We start from the raw sequence: 23,152 nt of genomic DNA, 5'->3' as shown, positions 1-23,152 counted from the left end.
TTGTTGTTAGTTTTGCTTTAACTTAACGCCACGTCTTAGCTTATTAGCACGATTCGTCCGCTGTGTATATGTGTGTGTGTGTGCGCGAGCGGCAAAGAGTCTCCGGTTGCTGCGTCTTATTTTGAAACGTCTCACCGGAAGCTGTGCTGTCCTCCACGCACGCGGGGCGTGTGACACCGGGTGAGGTGCGCGCTGCCGCACGAGCCTCCTTCAGTCCGACACAGAGCCTCTGAGTGCGCGCCCACACGCACGAAACCCGGCGCCTAAGTTGAAATATGTGCGTTCATTAAGCGGCGTGTTTGGCGCCAACGGAGGCAATCTCTGTGTGCACGTGTTGTCACTCTTTGACTGAACTGACCATCGCGGGAGACACGCGCACGGGAGCTGGCGGGAGCATGTGAAAGAAGTTTGTCGGAAGACCAAAAAAAAAAGGAGAAAAAGAAATGGACGCGTGGGATCGCGTGCTGCTTTTACGCACACTTTTCTTCTACTTGGCGCGTTTGGGAATTACTGGCGCTCAATTCTTCCCAGGTGAAGTAACTGCAAGCTGTTATTTTATTCTGTATTTGATTCTGCCTTGTTGTTAAGATGAGGGATGCTGCACCCGTTGGGGTGGTGTTGGTGGTGTCACCCCCCCATCTTAAAGACTGCAAAAAAAAAAAAAACTGCAATAGTGTTAATTGCTGACAGACACATCCACTCTTTTGTAACAATTCTGCCTCATAACAATAACACAATAATACTAATAATATTTAATTTGTGTTATTGTTGTTTCACAGTTTTGCCTGAGTCCTTTTGATGGACTTATTGGGGGGGGGGGGGGGGGGGTAGTTTCATATCCGCTTTGTAACTCGTCTATTTTATTTAATTTGTACTTGTTAGGTTCAAGTGTATTTATAAAAGTGTGCAACTTTCAAAGCGTCTTGTGTTTAGTATTCAGAACTCGCACGCCCGTGAAAAGCAGGCTGAATGCAAGAGGCACAGACCCCCCCCCCCCCACCACCCCTCCCCCCGCACACACACACACACACACACACACACACACAGGCACACAAACACTACCTTCAGCTCGGTTTGTTTTAATAATAATAATAATAACGATAGCACAATAGTGTGACACCTTTATTTAGTTTTATTATACAGTCAAATTGTTCTAATGTTAGGATGCTAAAGTTGATTTAATGGATTTCATTTACTTTATTCTGTAATGTCTGTATTTTTTGATGCGTGTGCGTGTGCGTGTGTGTGTGTGTTTTGAGTTCACTCTTGAGTAATTGTTGAACGTGTCATTCGCTTCTGCGTCTTTAGGGGGCGGTAGCGGCCCATCAGTTGTCGCTCGCTGTCTCACTCGCTCTGTTTCTCACACACAAACACACGCACACACATGCGCGCGCATACGCACAGTGGCCTCACAGAGGAGATCATGTTGCTTCTCATTTAAAAAAAGGCGTAATTTTTGTAAGATTCATTGCTGAATGAATGAGTTGAGTCTTTTATTCGTAAGCGCGTGGTCTTTTCAGCAGTTAAGTATGTTTAAAAAGTTGTTTATTACAGAAAAGACTTGCTTTGTCTTTTTTTAATAATTAACTTTAAATCATGATGAGTTCAAAACAATACGTACAAATCAACTTCATTCTGTTTAATGGTTCTGTACGTCCTAGAAAATCTCACGCAATCATTGCTGCTGTGTGTGTGTGTAAAAATGTAAAAGGCCACAAACTTCAAATATCATGCACTGTAGTGGTTTCCAAAGTGCGGCCCGATGATTTTGGCCTGTGGCTCATTTTTTCATGGCCCGGATTATATGTTAAAAATAAAACGTGAATGCGATGTCTTATTAGATATAGGCTATTTAGCTTAGTAGGCTATCACACAAAGTTGAGATGTTTTTTTTCCGATAGTTAGCATATGTTGACCTACAATGGATCAGCCCCCATGTTTTAAAAAGTTAGGACACCCCATATTGCCGTTTGCGATATTGCTGTTTAATGTGCGAAAATGGTTATTTTGGATTTTTTTCTGACTGAGTAGTTGCAAAAGACAAAAAAGGCAGCGTTGTATTCTTGACCTTGAGAGGTGCTTGGCTGTGACCTTGGAGTAGGCTTTTCATCTTTAGTCGACACTTAACAAGATTTGTTTGGGAGCAGGAGGACTCTTTGATTTGTGCACAGACTCTATTAGGGAGCCCTTGATGGGACGCACACGCACACCCTTTGGATGGACGTGCACGTTGGAGGAGAGTGAAGGGTTAATGGAGGAAGAGGACGTGTGTGACCTGGAGGACGATGAAGAAGACAACTTTAGCTCCGCCTCCTCAACACAGGCTGTTTGTTTCTATCACCTCTTGATTATTGATAAAGTCTAACAGTATTTCCCAAAGGGCTGCAATTCCTTTGTGGGGCTGGGTGGTGGCTTGGATACCAAATGGTAGGGTCAATGGCATGGATGCTGAATGACGAGGATACTGAAGGACGAGAATGCTGAATGATATGGTCGCTAAATGACGAGGATGCTGAATGATATGGTTGCTAAATGACGAGGATGCTGAAAGACGAGAATGCTGAATCATGTGAATGTCGAATGATGAGGATGCTGAAAGATGAAAATGCTGAATGATGCAGCTACTGAATGATGAGGATGCTGAATGATGAGGATACCGAATGATGAGAATGCGGAATGATGAGGATGCTGAATGACAAGGATGCTGAATGATGTAGTTGTTGAATGATGGCAATGCTGAATGATGAGGATGCCGAAAGACAAGAATGCTGAATGATGAGGATACTTAATAACAAGGATGATGAAAGATGAGAATGCTGAATGATGCGCATACTGAATCTTTGAGGATGCTGAATGATGAGAATGCGGAATAATGAGGATGCTAAAAAATGAGGATGCTGAATGATGCAGGTACTGAATGATGAGGATGCTGAATGATGTGGATGTTGAATGATGGAGATACCGAATGATGAGAATGCGGAATGATGAGGATGCTGAATCTTTGAGGATGCTGGAGGACGAGGATGCTCAATGATGAGAATGCGGAATGATGAGGATGCTGAAAGATGGGGATGCTGAATGATGCTGGTACTGAATGATGAGGATGCTGAATGATGAGGATACCGAATGATGAGAATGTTGAATGATGAGAATGCGGAATGATGAAGATGCTGAATTTTTGAGGATGCTGAATGACGAGGATGCTGAACCTTTGAGGATGCTGAATGACGAGGATGCTGAACCTTTGAGGATGCTGAATGACGAGGATGCTGAATGATGAGAATGCGGAATGATGAGGATGCTGGAAAATGAGGATGCTGAATGATGCAGGTACTGAATGACTAGGATGCTGAATGATGTGAATGCTGAATGATGTGGATGCTGAATGATGTGGATGCTGGATGAGGATAACGAATGATGAGAATGTTGAATGATGGGAATGCGGAATGATGAGGATGCTGAATCTTTGAGGATGCTGAATGACGAGGATGCTGAATGATGAGAATGCGGAATGATGAGGATGCTGAAAAATGAGAATGCTGAATGATGCAGGTACTGAATGACTAGGATGCTGAATGATGTGGATGCTGAATGATGAGGATAATGAATGATGAGAATGTTGAATGATGAGAATGCAGAATGATGAGGATGCTGAATCTTTGAGGATACCGAATGATGAGAATGTTGAATGATAGGAATGCGGAATGATGAGGATGCTGAATCTTTGAGAATGCTGAATGACGAGGATGCTGAATGATAAGAATGCGGAATGATGAGGATGTTGAATGATGCGAATGCGGAATGATGAGGATGTTGAATCTTTGAGGATGCTGAATGACGAGGATGCTGAATGATGAGAATGCGGAATGACGAGGATGCTCAAAAATGAGGATGCTGAATGATATGGATGCTGAATGACATGATGAGTGACACGGATGCTGAATGACTCGGATGCCGGCTGATGCGGTGAATGATTTCGACGCTGAAATGGTGTCGATGCGAAATGAGTGGCGACTAATTAGAGGAGCACTTAAAGCTCTCCACGCTTGCATTGGTTGAGGTAATGGCGCAGTAAAACACTCCTACCATTGCCAGGACCCGTGTTGAGCAGGTGTGCGGCCAATTTCTCTTCTATAAGTGTGCGTTAAAGCTCCCGAGTCAAGTCCCAATTATTCAGCGAACGCCATCAGGCTGAGGTGCTGTGAATTTTCAACTCTCTTTCTGCCAACTTCAAAACATCACAAAGTTTTAGTGCGTCCTCATGTTGGCACCCTCTCATTAGCATTAGCATTGACTTGAAAATAGAGCCAGTGGTAAACAAATGGACATAGCGTCTTGCCTCTCGATAGCATTACTGTAAGTGTTAGCATGGTTGCTAATCAAGGAGCCTGGTGTGTGCAAAGGTTAATCGGGCCTCAAGAGGGTAAGACAATGAGGCAGGCCTTGTTAGCTTCTCTCGCTTTCTCTCTCTCTCTCTCTCTCTCTCTCTCTCTCTCACACACACACACACACACACACACACACACACACACACACACACCAAGGAGTGAGTTAATTGGTTGTGTGAGGTAAATATTGTGCAGTGATTTAATGTCACTGTCGCACATACACGGCCCCCTGTGGACTGACTGTGTGTGTGTGTTTTCCTAATGAGCGCTTAAATCTGTTCATTTTAAATCATCGCCAAGTCAAATAGGAAACTGAGCTGAAAGGTCAAAGTCCTTACGTCAGGGGTCGCAAACTCAATTTACCTGGGGGCCACTGGAGCGAGGGTCTGGGCAAGGCTGGGCCGCATCAGGTTCCCCCCCCCAAAAAAAACGCATTTATTAAAAACAGAAAAATATACAAACTTTTTCAGTGCTTTGGTTCCGATTTTCTACAAGAAAAGCTCTGATAAAACATTCCCCTGTTCTCAAATATCTTAATTTTTATTTTTCTACACAAAATAAGATGAAAAATAAATAAACAAATAAAGAATAAAGAAAATCAATCAATCAGTAATAAATAAATATAATAATAATAATAAAACGGCAAATAATAAAAACTTAAGAAACCACATTAAAATGAACAAAGCATTATTAGAGCCCTGTAGACATGACAAAACACGACTATAGTCACATTTATACTCTTTTTATTTACAACATATTGCGCAACTGCAGAGTCTTGAGACACATGCTAACTCGCAAACTAGAGAGCTAGCGACCTAAACGGTAGTCTTCAAGTTATTTCCTTTAAACTTAAATAGCCAAAAACGTACCACTTCCACACGGATTGGGAGGATAACTATTAAAAGTTATTCAAGCTTTAACATGAACATTAATCAAACGTAATAATTTTTTCTGGGTACATGATACCATACAGCATCCATATCAAACTTGCGCTGGCCGCACTAACATTAAACTTTCATATCAAGGCGGGGGCCTCAAACTAATGTCCTGCGGGCCACATTTGGCCCGCGGGCCACATGTTTGAGACCCCTGCCTTACGTTGTTTCCATCCTCAGCTGAACTTCGGGAAGGCTTCTGTGTCCGAGCAAGGGCCTCGCTGACTTTTAATATCTGACCCGAGCCGACCGAGGCGGCGGGTCACACTGGTGCTCAAAAGGCATCCGTCGTGATGAGCATGAATCCACATGATTTTGACACGCTGCCTTTGAGCAACATTGTGTCCTTGTTGAGCTGGCCTTGTATGCTAATGAGATGCAAATGAGGCCAACATGCTTTATTGCTCTCATTGTTGTCACTAACCAGTTGAAGACTTTATTGCATTTTTATATCATGCTAATCTATAGATATAAATGTGTGTGTGTGTGATAGGCAGCACTGATTGCTGCCCATTGTGCGGAAAACAACATAGTAAGCTGTCATGGAATTCTGATGGTATGTGTTCATGCTGTGAATGTCCAAATAAATGACTGACACGCAAACACACACACAGTATGGGGTAAAGACGCTCCATGACATTTGCAATCAGCGCTGCGTTCCCGTGTGTTCCCAGGATGAGCGCAAGTCCGAGGTTAATTCTCATTAATACTGTTCTGACTTATTGATCATTCCTTCCTACTCTCCTCCGTGTCTTTCTTTACCTTTTTGTCCTTCTTCGCTCACACACCATCAGTCAAGAGAGGAAAAACAAGCAAATCTCCACAAGTAGCATCAACCAGGTGCTGCATGGTAATGAGCGGAGTACTTATCTATGCACTGTTGAAGCACTGCTTGCTTTGTGTTTATGCATGTTTGATTCAGCGGACGTGGATGTCATATTTCATATTTCATCATATTTGTGCAAATATTCTCTTACGCCAAAAGATTGTAATAGCAGTAGAATGACAAAATAAACAAATGCTATTTGCTGTGTTGACATATTGGATGTGCACTCTTAAATAAAGAGTAAAATTGATATTTTGATGATAATCTCGACTGTCTATCCCTCTACTTTGTCGCTCTATCTGAACCCAACCCAACCCCAAACAGAATCCGGGTCATATATAAGATAATATTAATATTTATATTATATTAATAATTAACAAAAAATAATGTATTATTTTATACATAATTATTAATATGAATATGAATATTATATAAAATAATTGTATTAATTAATTATTATTTATTAATTATTTCATATAATATATAAAAATTATATATAATTATTATAAATGATAAATAGAAATATGTTTAATTGATAGTACTATATAATTATTATGAATATTAAATATTAATAAATGATATTAAAATATTAATAAAATATTAATAAAACATTAATAAAATACTAATAAATAATAAACATAAAGATAAATATAACTATAACTACATGAATATGAGTATGAATATGAATATGAATATGAATGTTAACATTAACATTAACATTAACATTAACATTAACATTAACATTAACATTAACATTAATAAATGATAGCATTTATAAAATATTAATAAATAATAAATATAAATATATTTAATTAATATTAATATTTTAGGCTTAAATGAAGCATTTTCAAGCATAAAAATGGGAAAAAATACAAGGCATTTAGAGGATTCAAAGATGTTGCGATGGTATTTAGTATTCTACAATGGCCACTGGGTGTCAGTAATGTTACCGGGGCTCGACAATAACGATGTACCAATGGCAAGTACTTCTCACCTCAAGGATTCCCCATGGGAAAGTCATTTTTGTATTTAATGTAGAGCCCTGATTACATTAATGAGACAATAGAGACCTCACAAAGTACTGTACAAAAACAGAAAAGAACAACAAACTTGTCAGTCTATGTTATTTCTTAAGTATGTCTACTATATTGGTTAATAGGAGTGTAAAAGTGACTATAGGGGTGCTATTTCATGTATAGAGACCTCTAATGATGTTAAAAATGTATTTAGAAGGTGGTAAACAGATTTTCTATGCCCTAATTACCAGAATATTCCATTCACAAATAAGGAATTGACTGGGACCAATTAATTGTGATGAATGAGGGATCACTGTCTATAAGACTGAATTGGAAAAAAAAACATTAATGGATGCTAATCAAGGTTAGCATTGTGACAAAGAGTAAAAAGGATCTTTGGTGGAGCCTCCATGAGCCGATGCCCAAATGTACTTGATGCTAAATGAGGCGTGAGGCACAAAGATAGCAGTGGGTTGTTAGCATGTTAGCATGGTTGGTTGCTAAGTGGTCAATGAGTGTGAAACAGCTGCAAAGACACTAACGTGCTGCAGGAGCACACGTGCGTGATCGTGATCTCCGGCGTTATTCCGAGTCAGTGACTTCAATGCTGGCAATCTGGAGGAGGAGACATGTGGTGGCCTTCTTTGAAAAGTTCGGAGAGAAGCTCTTTTAAGGCTGGCGATATGAGCAACGATCTAAGAACATATTTTACACTGAACCCAAGTCTTAGGTGCCTGAGCACAGACAAAGGCCTTTCCTAAAACTGCTATGTTTATTCTTATTTTTTATTGTACTGTATGCATTTTGCTACTTTTCTTGTATTTTTAGGACCTTAGTATTCATGAAAAAATCACATAAATTTGCAAGCATGTCAGTTTTGGCAATAATACCTGAACACAAACCCCCCAAATTCACTCAGTAGTTCCCTCTTTAAACTTTTAAACTTTGACAACACGCCTCAGTAACCCATGTTCCAAAACAAACAGAAAGTCAGCCATTTTGGTTTCTGGCAGCAAATTTGGGCAGAGACCAAATTAACCCAAATCCTGGATACTAGACAGACGATTGATATTATACTTACATTAAGAAGGATTTTAGGGCGTTCCATAAGATGTGGGTGGGGCGTGGTGTCAAAGTTGATGATCGATCAGACAATTTGTCACTAAACTGACTGACGAATACATCAGTTCCACAAGGTCAGATCTTCATTAGAATTTATACATGTGATGAAAATGACACCTTGTTCATTTTTGACTTACACAAAATTCTTGGTTTTGCACTGAATTCCACATTTTCATTTCATTTTCATCACCATCATGGCATTTTCCCATATTTCTCAACCCATTCCAACTATTCGAGCATCAAATCATTCATCATTTCCCACTTTCCCCCCAATTTTTAATCCTAAGAATTCTTACTACTTCTGCCTATCTCAAACCGATTCAAACCATCCTAATTAGAGATGTTCCGATCGGTATCGGCCGCTTTCAGTGAAAAAAGGATGGTATCGATATCGGCCGATACTTGCTTTAAAACAACGATTCCCTCCACCCATCAGCTTGTCTCATGGATGATCATGATCAGTATGGTTATTGGTATTAGACAATTTCACTCATGGATGATTGGGATTGGTATCAGTATCGGACGATTCCACTCATGGATGATTGGCATTGGTGTCGGTATTGGACAAATTCACTCATGGATGATCGGAATCGGTATTGGACAATTTCACTCATGGATGATCAGGATTGGTATCGGTATCGGACGATTCCACTCATGGATGATCGGAATCGGTATTGGACAATTTCACTCATGGATGATCGGAATCGGTATTGGACAATTTCACTCATGGATAATCGGGATTGGTATCAATATCGGACGATTCCACCCATGGCTGATTGGTATTGGTGTCAGTATTGGACAATTTCACTCATGGATGACCAGAATCGGTATTGGACAATTTCACTCATGGATGATCGGGATTGGTATTGGTATCAGACAATTTCACCCATTGATGATCAAGCTCGGTATTGGTACCGGATGATTTCACTCATGGATGATCGGTATTGGTCTCGATATTGGACAATTTCACTCATTGATGATCAGGCTTGGTATTGGTATCGGTATCAGATGATTTCACTCATGCATGATCAGTATTGGGATCAGTATTGGACAATTTCCCTCATGGATGATCGGTATTGGTATCAGATGATTTCACTCATTGATGATCGTGATTGCATGATTTCACTCATGGATGATCGGAATCGGTATCAGACAATTTCACTCGATGATCAGGCACGGTATTGGTATCAGATGATTTCACTCATGAACGATTGGTATTGGTATTGGACAATTTCACTCATAAATGATCAGGATCGGTATTGGTATCAGACTATTTCACTCATTGATGATCGGTATTGGTATCAGTATTGGACAATTTCACTCATGGATGATCGGGATCGGTATTGGTATCAGTATTGGATGATTTCACTCATGGATGATCGATACTGGCATTGGACGATTTCACTCATTGATGATCGGGATCGGTATTTGTATCAGATGATTTCACTCATTGATGATCGTGATCGGATGATTTCACTCATGGATGATCGGAATCGGTATTGCACAATTTCACTCATGGATGATCGGTATTGGTATCGGACAATTTCACTCATTGATGATCACGCTCGATATTGGTATCGGTATCGGATTTCACTCATGAATGGTCGGTATTGGTATCTGTATTGGACAATTTCACTCATAGATGATCAGGATCGGTATTGGTATCGGACTATTTCACTCATTGATGATCAGGCTCGGTATTAGTATCGGTATTGGATGATTTCACCATGAACGATTGGTATTGGTATTGGACAATTTCACTCATAGATGATCAGGGTCGGTATTGGTATCGGACTATTTCACTCATTGATGGTCAGGCTCGGTATTAGTATCGGTATCGGATGATTTCACCATGAATGATTGGTATTGGTATTGGACAATTTCACTCAGATGAACGGGATCGGTATTGGTATTGGACAATTTCACTCATGGATGATCGATACTGGCATCGGATGATTTCACTCATGGATGATCGGAATCGGTATTGGACAATTTCACTCATGGATGATCGATACTGGCATCGGACGATTTCACTCATTGATGATCGGGATCAGTATGAGCAGAAATAAATCCTGATCGGAAGATCCCAAATCCTATGAAGATTTTAAAATCATATTCGAGACACCATGGTCCATCAATTGACACATTTGAAAAAATTCCTGCATTTTCCGCAATTCCACATTTCCCACCACACAAATATATTCACTTTGAAAAACAACTGACAACTTTTCCAACAAAAACAAAAACATTCCGCTCAATTTCCCTCATTTGCCAAATTCTCACCTTTCTCAAAATTCCACATTTTCCAGAACACATATTTCCTTTTCATCTTAAGAATTCTTACTGTTTCCAAATTTCATAACAGAGTCAAATTGTCCTAAGCGCATTCAGGACACAACGGTCCAACTATTGGCACAACTCCCAAAATTCACGCATTTTTCCACCACTCTGCACAAATGTATTCCCATTGAAAATAAATGGACGAATTTTACAAAATCCACATGGAAACTGTAAAAAACCTTTCTTAACCAATTCAACTAACAAATTCCCACATTCCAAAAATTCCACATCTTCCGTACAGCGATCATGCAATCTCACCTTTACTCTTTCACTTGTACGCATGTGTGTGTATCGGAGAAGTAGTTAGGACAAATGGAAGAGAGTGAAAGTGTCCTTGGGCTTTTACAAGTTGGTGTTCTGACCCGAGTCAGAGGAAAGCTGTCCGTGCCGATGAAGGAGGTTATGGGAAGTGTGTGTGTGTGTGTGTGTGTGTGTGTGTGTTTTGAAGGCTGTCATAGCAAACAAGTGGAGGTGAAGAGAAGTCCCTGTGGTCTTTGTGTTTCTTTGTATGCTAGAGTGTGTGTGTGACTGTTCCACTCGAGCGCTTCGGTCTAGACCAGCTGTCAATCAATTAACCCCCCTCCTCCCCTCCAACTCACCGTGACACCCCGGAATCTGTAGCTGCTGTGCTAAAAAAAACAAAAAAAACCAAAAACACACTCAGAGAGTTAATTTGTTCTCAATCAGAAATCACTCCACACTCTTTATTGCTCTCTGGTTCTACCATATCTTACTTATTGTGTGGAAATATGGGCTAATAACTATAAAAGCAATCTTCACTCGCTAAATGTACTGCAAAAAAGGTCAGTAAGGATAATTCATAATGCCGCCTACAGAGAACATACTAACTCCTTATGTCTAAAATCACAAATACTTCAACTTGCTGATATAGTTCATCTTCAAACAGCTAAAATAATGCATAAGGCTAAAAATAACCAATTAGCTAAAAATGTCATCCAATACTTCTCTACAAGAGAGGAGAAATATGATCTCAGGGAAGAAGTACATTTGAAACACTTATATGCTAGGACTACGTTATGCTAGCCATAGCATTTCAGTATGTGGAATCAAACTATGGAATGGATTGAGTAAGGAAATCAAACAATGCACAACGATGAGCCAATTCAAGAAACAATACAAGCAGTTGATGTTTGCTAAATACAAGGATGAAGAGTCTTGAACCAGTCATGATGTGCTATATATATCACTATATTGACACTTACTATGGTAATGGTTTTATTTCATTTGAACATGCATCAGATTACAATTGAGTGCATCCCATAATCAGTTCACAGTTCCACATGTCCAAAAGGAGTAGGAAGAAGCAAAGCTTATTGAATCCTACCCCTCCATCTGGTACTTTTACAATCAGTAACTGTTACATTTGTTCACTTCCTGCTTTCCATAATACAGATTAAGGTTTTTTTTAAAAATAATGCACCTCGTACCGAAGTACGAGGTGATATGACCATCCAATGACATAATGGGTATAATGTTCAAATGAAATAAAACCATTAGCATTACACACTCAAACATTGTAAAGCTGAGGTATCTTAGCATCAGGCCAGTGTCAAACTGTGGCTGTCATCATACTTTTATTCATGTAAAAGTGTAAAAATAAGTAAAGGACTGTGTTTCCTTGTTTGGAAGGCAGGGCCATTGAATCAAGTTGAATGTACAGACTTTGGTGTGTACTCTGAAGTACGCACAAACAGTAGTGTATACAATACACAAGACCTCGTTAGCAGTTCAATTAGTGTACTTGACAGTCTGCTCCAAGGTCAGTGACAGCTTAGCAAACATTAGACTGTCAAATAGGACAATGGAAGTCCCTGTGTGTGTGAGGAGGTAAAAATGGGGCCAGTGCTGAAAGGTGTATGCACCTGTCTAAAAGTATAAATATAAAAATACACATTCATGCCCTCGGCCATGACTGTCCTTGCTCTTTGGACCGCACCCCCAGTATGACCCGCTTTCACCACTGTGACCTCAGGTGGTTAAAACACGTGTGTGTGTGTGTGTGTGTGTGTGTGAAATACACCTAACATGATCACCAATGGAAACATCAAACTATTTTTCATCCTCCATTTGCTGTCATGTTGTGTTTTCTGCAAATGACTTTCTTCATGCTTCTGATTGCTATAGCGCCACCTGCTGCTTTGACATGCATAAGTGGGTACATTTCCATAGTGTGCTTTTTTTTTTCTTGATGAATGTTTCCCTGTTTTTTTTCCCACACCGCCTTTAGCCTTCTCCGATATTGCCTAATGGGCTAGCTGGTTCTATATGGTCTTACTTGGAGTGATGGAGTGTAGGCTGGTGTTAAGTCATTCTCTACCAAAGATGTATTGATGGTTGCAAATTGGTAAAGGTAATGGTAATGGTAATGGTTTTATTTCATTTGAACATGCATCAGATTACAATTGAGTGCATCCCATAATCAGTTCACAGTTCCACATGTCCAAAAGGAGTAGGAAGAAGCAAAGCTTATTAAATCCTACCCCTCCATCTGGTACTTTTACAATCAGTAACTGTTACATTTGTTCACTTCCTGCTTTCCATAATACAGTTTAAGGTTTTTTTCTTTTTTTTTCTTTTTTTTTTTTTAATAATGCACCTCGTACCGAAGTACAAGGTGATATGACCATACAATGACATAATGGGTACCATAGTAGAAATACAAGAAAGACAAGAAATAATACAAGCAGTTGATGTTTGCTAAATACAAGGATGAAGAGTCTTGAACCAGTCATGATGTGCTATATATATCACTATATTGACACTTACTATGGTACCCATTATGTCATTGGATGCTCATATCACCTTGTACTTCGGTACAAGGTGCATTATTAAAAAAAAACAAAAAAAACCTTAAAATGTATTATGGAAAGCAGGAAGTGAACAAATGTAACAGTTACTGATTGTAAAAGTACCAGATGGAGGGGTAGGATTTAATAAGCTTAGCTTCTTCCTACTCCTTTTGGACATGTGGAACTGTGAACTGATTATGGGATGCACTCAATTGTAATCTGATGCATGTTCAAATGAAATAAAACCATTACCATTACCATTAACCATAGTAAGTGTAAAATTCTAAATTTGTTAAAATTGAAAGTTATGATTGAAATGTATTGTTTCCCAAAAATCCCTTTTAGTACATACCATGTTTATATATCCGGAGGACACGATATTCTGTGAGCCTTGAAAAATCAAAAAATTGCTGGGATTTAATGGGTTATGGTATGCCACAGTATGAAAAAGGTAAGTTTTTAAAATTGCTAGAATCATCCATCATGCGGTCCTATTGTATGAGAAAGTGGAGACTTTGTCATGTTCCGTGTTATTCCTGACAGTTGGAACTGGGTTTTGATGTGCTGAAACCACAGGCGTGAGATGTGTCGCCAAAGTTGTGCAAATTATTCGTCATGGCATAACTAGCAGTGGCATTAGCTACCTCTTTAGTACGCAGCGCCGGTGTGACAAGATGTGTGTCTTTGTAGAGTTTTATATGCTGTATAATGTGGATTTACAGCGGTATCTCGGTTAACATCTGCCCTGGTTAGTGTGTTCTTTGGTTAACATCCAACATATTTGCTTGTATTTGCCTGTTTTTTTTTTTAGTGTCCAAAATACCATCCGATTTGTTTACACCACCATCTTGGATCACACGACGAAGATCAATTTATGGGCAGTGGGTGCCATTTTAGAGCAACAGTGTTTGTTTATTTAGGTGGCTCAAAATATAAACATTCAACTTACTTTAACATGTTTGCAGCTGGGAGTCAAACATAGCACACGTATCCTCGCTATCCTCGTTAAATGTTCAGTTGTCCATTCATTTGTTATTATTTTTGTATAATTTTCTGCATGTAAAAATACACTTATTGACTATGAAATGTATTTTATGTTAACATTTTCTTCTGAAATAGATTCATTGGATTGACATTATTTTCTATGGGAAAATTTGCTTTGGTTAAAGTTCATTTTGGTTTGAGTCGGACCTTCTGGAATGGATTAATGATGTTAACCAAGGCACCGCCGGCAGAACTCGATGGAGGCACTCATGTTGTCATTCCATCGATACTGTCCATCTGCGGTCACTGTTGTCAGTCGACATATTACTCACATCGAGGGTCACCAAGTGTGGAGATGTGATATTTCAAGTACATTTTCAAGTACTTAAAGTATAATATGGTTAAACCATGAATTTGTGATATTTTTACCTAAGGTCATCATAGCGTTCAAATCAATTCACAGAAGTTAACAAGATAATTATACATATATGGCAATGCTGCTCAGATTTTTATTCCATTCTTTCTTTTTTTGTTGTCTTTTTTTGCTTTTATGTGCTAGGTTAAAAAAAACAAAACAAAACTATCCAGTAAAAATCCTTTTGCTTTCCAAGGCTGCTGTAAAATGATGAATAGCTCAGTAAAAAAGCAGCAAACTCGTAAAATTTGTCAGTTCAAGATGATTAGCTCCTGCTTTTTTATGTCACACACACACACACACACACACATACACACTGCAGTGCTGCTGGGACGTGCAGGCGGATAAATAAAGCGCACGTTGACTGGTCTCATGAGTGTTTGCTTACACATGAGCTTGAATAACAATAACAATGCTGTTATATTTCATAACACACATTTTCAAATGTTTGCAAATGAAAAGGTGGTGTTAAAGCAGAATGCAGCCTTACTCCCCGACTAGTAGTATATATTAGATATTATATATTATATACACACACACAGTGTATATATTTATATATGCAGACATATATCACATTGAAACACACATTTAATCCTCAACACCACAGGAACTCTACTATAGTGACAGGACCTGATCTCTGTGTGTGTGTGTGTGTGTGTGTGCATGTGTGTGTGTGTGAGACATTAGTATCAAAGTGGATTAGACGGCCTTTCGATGTGTCTAAGATTGAGGTCAACCTCAACAGCTTTGTGTTCCTGTCAAAGGTTAACATGATCCCCGTTTTTGGAGGCAGAAAAACAATTACAGCAGCATGAATCTAATCAAGTGTGTGTGTATGTGTGTGTGTGTGTGTGTAGTCGTGATGAGTGTTGACATTGTATTGTGTGTTCCCTCATGCAGAACTAAAGGTTACAAGGTAACGCACCCCCCCCGTACCCCAATTCATGTTGCAGTTAATTAAAGTGCCAACACAACCTTCTTGAAAACATTTGGCCAGCGAGTAAGCCTTTCTTTCGCTCTCTCTCTCTCACACACACACACACACACACACCATACCGATTAACCCCCCCGTTTTCCTCAGGAAACTGGTGTTTCCTTTGCCTGTGTCCTCCTGATCCCGCATTTTTAACAAAAAATATTAAATATAATTTATGATTATTCATTCATTTTGCGGGGGTGCTGGAGCCTATCCCAGCTGTCTTTGGGCGAGAGGCGGGGTACACCCTGGACTGGTGGCCAGCCAATCACAGGGCACATATAGACAAACAACCATTCACACTCACATTCATACCTATGGACAATTTGGAGTCGCTAATTAACCTAGCATGTTTTTGGAATGTGGGAGGAAACCGGAGTACCCGGAGAAAACCCACGCATGCACGGGGAGAACATGCAAACTCCACACAGAGATGGCCGAGGGTGGAATTGAACCTGGATCTCCTAGCTGTGAGGTCTGCGCGCTAACCACTAGACCGCTCTGCCGCCTTAATGATTATTATTCATTCATTCATTTTCTACCGCTTTTCCTCATGAGGGTCGTGGGGGTGCTGGAGCCTATCCCAGCTGTCTTCGGGCGAGAGGCGGCGTACACCCTGGACTGGTGGCCAGCCAATCACAGGGCACATATAGACAAACAACCATTCACACTCACATTCATACCTATGGACAATTTGGAGTCTCCAATTAACCTAGCATGTTTTTGGAATGTGGGAGGAAACCGGAGTACCCGGAGAAAACCCACGGAGGGTGGAATTGAACTCGGGTCTCCTAGATGTGTGGCCTGCATGCTAACCACTGGTCCACCGTGAAGCCTTTTTGGGTAAGACACAAATGATGGCAACAAAGTGACATTCAAAATTATTAGATTTAATGTACTATGATACAAAATTCAAATTTTGTAAAAGCTCTTTAAATGTGTTAATTAAGCAACAATAAGCTAGAATATGAGTTGATATAATTAATTTTATTTACTAAATCCAAAGCCTATCACAGCCTCAAACACTGACTGTTCCCCCCAGAGGGTGACAGTGGTATTACAAGACAAGAAAGCCTGTCTTTTTTTTCACTCACATTTATTGGGGTAGTGGTAAATGACATTTAGATGCTGTGTGTGTGTGTGTGTGAGTGTGTATTTCTTACTGCACGTTCCCTTGGCACCTCTTTGTTAACAGTTATTAAATCAGCTGTCAGCAAACATGGTGATGCCTTTAAATATTCCCATTAAGTCGCTTTAAAGCATATGCTGACTTATGCCATCTGCCCCCCCCCCCCCCCCCCCCCCCCCGTACTCCTGGCGCACACGTGCACACACACACACACACACACACACACACAGAGTTAGGATGTGATGTAAGCGAGCAGTAAACAGACTCTTTCCGGCTCTTGGCTGCAGGCCTCGTCTAGTCTGGTCTGGTCTGGTCTCATGGATTCGGCGCTACTTTGTGACTCGCTGTGTTGCGTCGCCGCGCGTTATCTGTATCACACGTGAAGGCCTCTGATGGATGCACGGCTGCCTCAGGGGTAGCGAGGGGGATCTGTGCATGGAGACGATGGGGGGATTTAAAACACTGCAGGGTGTGTGTGTGTGTGTGTGTTTGCTTGCGTGACTTCCATGAGCACTTCAGTTCATGTGAATATTCATAAGATGTTTATGGTTGTTGTTGTTAAAGAATAAATGAGACGAGTCTAATGAGATATCTTCCACGTGGCTGTTTAGGCTCACATACTTTACATATCACCTACTGACCTTCCTTTAGCCTGCAGCCATCAAAACAGATACATATTTCATAAAAAACACAAACAAGGGTCAGCCAGGGGCTCCAAAAATAGCTACAAATACAAATATTTATAGTATATATATATATATATATATATATATATATATATATATATATATATATATATATATATATATATATATATATATATATATATATATATATATATATATATATATATATATATATATATATATATATATATATATATATATATATATATATATATAACAATAGCCACCACTAATGTAAATCTATAGCATACTGCTATTAATGGATGTCATCCATCATCCATCCATCATTCATGTTCAACCCTTAGATGCATAAGTGGGTCAAAAATGACCCGGTCAGGTTGTTTTCTTGAAATATCTTTGTAATGAAAATTTTCACATTCCAGGTATTCCTCAAAAAACATGTTTCTGATATCATATCATTCACATTTTTACTTATCTTTTATACATTTTAAGAAATTTTAGTTTTTGTGTTACTAGCCCAACTTTCCATAAGTGCGTCAAAAATGACCCGGTCAGGTTGTTTTCTTGAAATATCTTCGTAATGAAAAATTGTTATCATTTCATATTCCAGGTATTCCTCAAAAATCATATTTTTGATATCATGTCGTTCACATTTTCAACTTGTCTTTTATAGATTTTAAGAAATTTTAGTTTTTGTGTTACTACCCCAAACTTCCATAAGTGGGTCAAAAATGACCCGGTCAGGTTATCATTTCATATTCCAGGTATTCCTCAAAAATCCCATTTTTGATATCATGCCGTTCACATTTTTAACTTATCTTTCTTAGATTTTAAGACATTTTAGTTTTTTAACTTCTTAGCATCTTTCCAGCATTGTTTTAGCATTTTAGCAACACCCCTGGGGTTAGCTTTTGTGTTCATGGCTTTCATGATAAAAAAAACTATAATATATATATATATATATATATATATATATATATATATATATATATATATATATATATATATATATATATATATATATATTATATAATATAAAATAAAAAAACATAAAAATACATAAATAATATAAAAAAACTATAAAACTAAAAAAATGAATAAAGACGATTGTCAGATTAAAAAATATATAATGTATATATAAAAGACTATATTGTATATTTAATATATAATTGATGTGGGACAGCAGTACTGTAAGTAGTGCTATAGAGTACGTATACAGTGTACTGACAGAAGTATACTTACAACAACTGTGTATAAATCAGAGTGAACTTGAAGTCAAATCTAATAAAATGAATGTTTCATGCCCTGCTTTTTATGCTGTTAGCGCCCCCCCCCCCCCCCTCCGCCAGCCATATCTGTGCCACATGTGCACATAAATTAGCATGTCCTTGTGTACGTTGTACATGCTAACATTTTCCCTGATCACATACGTTTTCATTACGCCCCTTTCCTGACATAGATCCTAATTGTGTGTGTGTGTGTGTGCATGTGTGTGTGAGTTGCGCCCCCCTTCAAAAAGTAGAACTGCGCTATAGCTGTGGGCCCGCCCCCCCGACCGCAATGATGTTGAATATTGATGCCGCCCCCCCCCCACCTGTTTACATCAGTGATCCAAGTAGATGTCTTTGATTTCTATTCCTTTCTAATGAGATGACTGAAAACGAGGGGGCGATAAATGCTAATTATGCTCATTGATGAATTCGTAGCGACTAGTTAGAGAAATGTTTTGCTGGTTTTTGAACTGCTGGAGGTTTTTGTTTTTATTAATTTTTTTTTTCCACTCATCTCACAGTGGATGCGAACGTTGATGCAAGTGTTGCTCCTGAAGGCATCAGCGTGTCTTCATCAAACGTCTTTAACGCTTTACATTTGCTTTAAAAGGCGGCCGACTGTCAGGCCGCACGGGAGCGTCGACTCTTTGACTTGAAAACTACATTTATTTACTTTTACTTGTTTACAAATTGCTGCTTTTATACATAAGTACTTGTAACAACATCCACCATGTTTACGTGAATGTGATATTCCCGTTAACCTGCAAGAAAATGTGGTGATGTGCACCTTAACGACGCCATTTTCAATGTGTTAAAATCTGTTCTGTATTATATATGTACTTAGTACTCATTCACTTCCTGTAGGGAACATTTAAGAACGATTGTCATGTGACTAATGGTCACTAGCCAATCATTAATTCATTCATTTTTTACCGCTTTTCCTCATGAGGGTTGCGGCGGTGCTGGAGCCTATCCCAGCTGTCTTCGTATGAGAGGCGGGGTACACCCTGGACTGGTGGCCAGCCAATCACAGGGCACATATAGACAAACAACCATTCACACTCACATTCATACCTATGGACAATTTGGAGTCACCAATTAAGCTAGCATGTTTTTGGAATGTGGGAGGAAACCGGAGTACCCGGAGAAAACCCACGCATGCACTGGGAGAACATGCAAACTCCACACAGAGATGGCCGAGGGTGGAATTGAACCCTAGTTTCCTAGCTGTGAGGTCTGCGCGCTAACCACTCGACCACCGTGCAACCCGGTCACTTGCCATTATTTCTATAATATTATCAACAATCTTCAAAATGTAATATAATATGATATAATTTCATAGATTTTAAGTTCTACTAATTGATTAAAAAGTATTGAATACATTAACTTAACTTAAACAAAAAAAATGAGTACATGTTAATAAAAAACAGTTGAAATGAGTTATATTGCCAAAAAACATTGAGTAAATTGTACTCAGGAAAGCGGCGTTATATTTACTAAGTATCTGAGCTACTAACTCATTTAGATTTATTAATTATTTGGGGGAAACTGATTCATATTTATCTAGGTGAAACGGACTTATGTTTATTAATTACATGGGTAAAATTGATTTACGTTTACTAAATACGTATCTGATTTAGTAAATAAAATTAATTATATCAACTCATATTCTAGCTTATTGTTGCTTAATTCAACACATTTAAAGAGTTTTTACAAATGTTTTATTTTGTATCATAGTACATTAAATCTATTCAATAATTTTCAATGTGCCATTGTTGCCATCATTTTTCTGTGTCTTACCCAAAAAGGGCTTCACGGTGGACCAGTGGTTAGCATGCAGGCCACACAGCTAGGATACCCGAGTTCAATTCCATCCTCGGCCATCTCTGTGTGGAGTTTGCATGTTCTCCCCGTGCATGCGTGGGTTTTCTCCGGGTACTCCGGTTTCCTCCGACATTCCAAAAACATGCTAGGTTAATTAGCGACTCCAAATTGTCCATAGGTATGAATGTGAGTGTGAATGGTTGTTTGTCTATATGTGCCCTGTGATTGGCTGGCCAGCCGTGTTTTTGGAATGTGGGAGGAAACCGGAGTACCCGGAGAAAACCCACGCATGCACGTTGGAGAACATGCAAACTCCACACAGAGATGACCAAGGGTGGAATTGAACCCAGGTCTACTAGCTGTGAGGTCTGCGCGCTAACCACTAGACCACCGTGCCGCCTCAATCAATCATATGTGTGAAAATAAACCTTACCATTGCGGTGTGGCACGGCCCAAGGACTGGAATACACCATGGCATTTTGGTGAGCGACGTCTGCCAAACGCCGGCAGCCGCAAACGAGGCGCATGAAGAAGCGAGCGTTAATTGATTCCACGACTTAAAGCGAGGCTTTTATTTTCAAACGCTTCTCAACAAATTAAAGGGGCTGTGCGTCAAAGCATATGCCTAATTAGCGGAGTGGGGTGCGTGCGCGACGCCGGAGGCTAGCGGAGAAGGCTAATGTACTGGAAAAAAATGTGCCTTCGCGCAATGTAGTGATGAGCATTTGGGACTTAATCATGTTGACACTTGGTCCGCCTCTCAGTCATCGGCGAAGCAGCTTCAGGAGCCAAAACATCCCTCAAGACAATCCCCGACAAAACGTGTAGCGCCACAGTGTGGGGGAAACCGGCATGATTCATTCGGGTGGAATGAGTTCTTGTTCATTCTGATGCTGATGCTGATGCTGATGCCGATGCTGATGGCGATGTCGATGTCGATGTCGATGCCGATGCCGATGCCGATGCCGATGCTGATGCTGATGCTGATACTGATGCTGATGCCGATGCTGATTGACCCGTGTTATCTCTGTGGCAGGCGGCTGTAACTTTGAGGAGTCGTACAGCAGTTGTGGCTACAGTGTCTCTCTGGGAACCAATGGCTTCACCTGGGAACAAGTGGGCTCATGGGACAAGCCCACCTTGGACCACGCCTCGCATCCAGGTAAGTGTCAATCAATCATTCATCAATCAGTCAATCTCCAATTCGTACTGTATTTGCATCATTTTCATTGTGTTTGATTGTCAAGTTTTTACATAAAACAGGAAAAAACTGCTGTCATTGAATGAGGATGAAGTCAAAAATATGAGAAAAAAAAATGAAATATGAAATATGCTCATTTTTCCACCCTTTGTATTGAGTTGTGGTCTCCTATAGAGCAGCTACACACAATAACCCGCAAAGAAAACTTTTTAGATCTCGTAGAATCGGCACCTATTCCAGCTCTATTTCTTTGGGTTTGTGCTTCCTGCCACTCCACTGTGATTGGTCACATGCCCAATACCCAAAGTGCTTCCCAACTATGAACCATATTTTAGTTTACCACGCCATTTTGTCTTTTAACACAAGAATACATTATTCTAACATTTATATTATTTAACTTATTATTATTTATTCTAGATTATTTGAATTATTTGTACAAAATACTGTTTATGCTGTACATTGTTCATATTTGATGTCATCTCTCTCTCTCTCTCTCTCTCTCTATCTATCTATCTATCTCTCTATCTATCTCTCTATCTCTCTATTTCTCTATCTCTCTATCTCTCTATCTCTCTATCTCTCTATCTCTCGATCTCTCTATCTCTCTATCGATCTCTCTATCTCTCTATCTCTCGATCTCTCTATCTATCTCGCTCTCTCTCTCTATCTCTCAGTCTATCTCGCTCTCTTTCTCTCTCTCTCTCAATCTCTCTCTCTCTCTCTCTCTCTCTATCTATCTCTCTCTCTCTCTCTCTCTCTCTCTCTCTCTCTCTATCTCTCTATCTATCTATGTATCAGTAAGAAAAGTGTAAAAAGTATAATAGGTCCCCTTTAATGAGAATAATTCTCATTAAAATCAGGTTTGGACTACTGTAACACACTTTATTCTGGAATAAGTCACAATGCACAATATCACTTAGAACTAGTTAGTCTAGAACTTTTGGCATTTTAGGGAACCAAAAAACAAACAAAAAAAACAAAATATGGAGCCCTCTCCTCCCTGCATTGGCTGCTTGTTGGTTTTAAAATGTTATATCTTGTTTGTAATGCGTTGGCCCCACAGGGGAGACCTTGCCTTTTCTGTAATCGGCCCCCAAGCTGTGGCACTCTCTCCCCAGTCATGTATGCTTTGTCTATTTTCTGGCTTTTAACTCTGCATGAGTTGTGTGCTCCTCTTTGTCTTTTTAGTTACTTTGTGTGGAGTTTGCATGTTTTCTCCGGGTACTCCGGTTTCCTCCCACATTCCAAAAACATGCTAGGTTAATTAG

General features: G+C 39.5%; 1 protein-coding gene across 15 annotated transcripts in view; it reads left to right on the top strand.

Annotated features, from left to right (window-relative positions):
- Positions 1–203: 203 nt before the first annotated feature.
- Positions 204–23,152, top strand: part of ptprt (protein tyrosine phosphatase receptor type T) — a 224,702-nt gene continuing 201,753 nt past the window's right edge. For all 15 annotated transcript variants that reach the window (XM_058054365.1, XM_058054362.1, XM_058054361.1 and 12 more), the window contains exons 1-2: positions 204–531; positions 21,720–21,845. In XM_058054365.1, the coding sequence (XP_057910348.1) occupies positions 444–531; positions 21,720–21,845 (214 nt within the window). In that variant the 5' untranslated portion in view covers positions 204–443. The remainder of the gene's footprint in view (positions 532–21,719; positions 21,846–23,152) is intronic.

This window comes from Doryrhamphus excisus, chromosome 18 (genome assembly GCF_030265055.1).
Source record: "Doryrhamphus excisus isolate RoL2022-K1 chromosome 18, RoL_Dexc_1.0, whole genome shotgun sequence".
Classification (NCBI taxonomy): Eukaryota; Metazoa; Chordata; class Actinopteri; order Syngnathiformes; family Syngnathidae; genus Doryrhamphus; species Doryrhamphus excisus.
The sequence above is the reverse complement of the archived record's forward strand: the minus strand, read 5'-3'. Positions and strand labels throughout refer to the sequence as shown.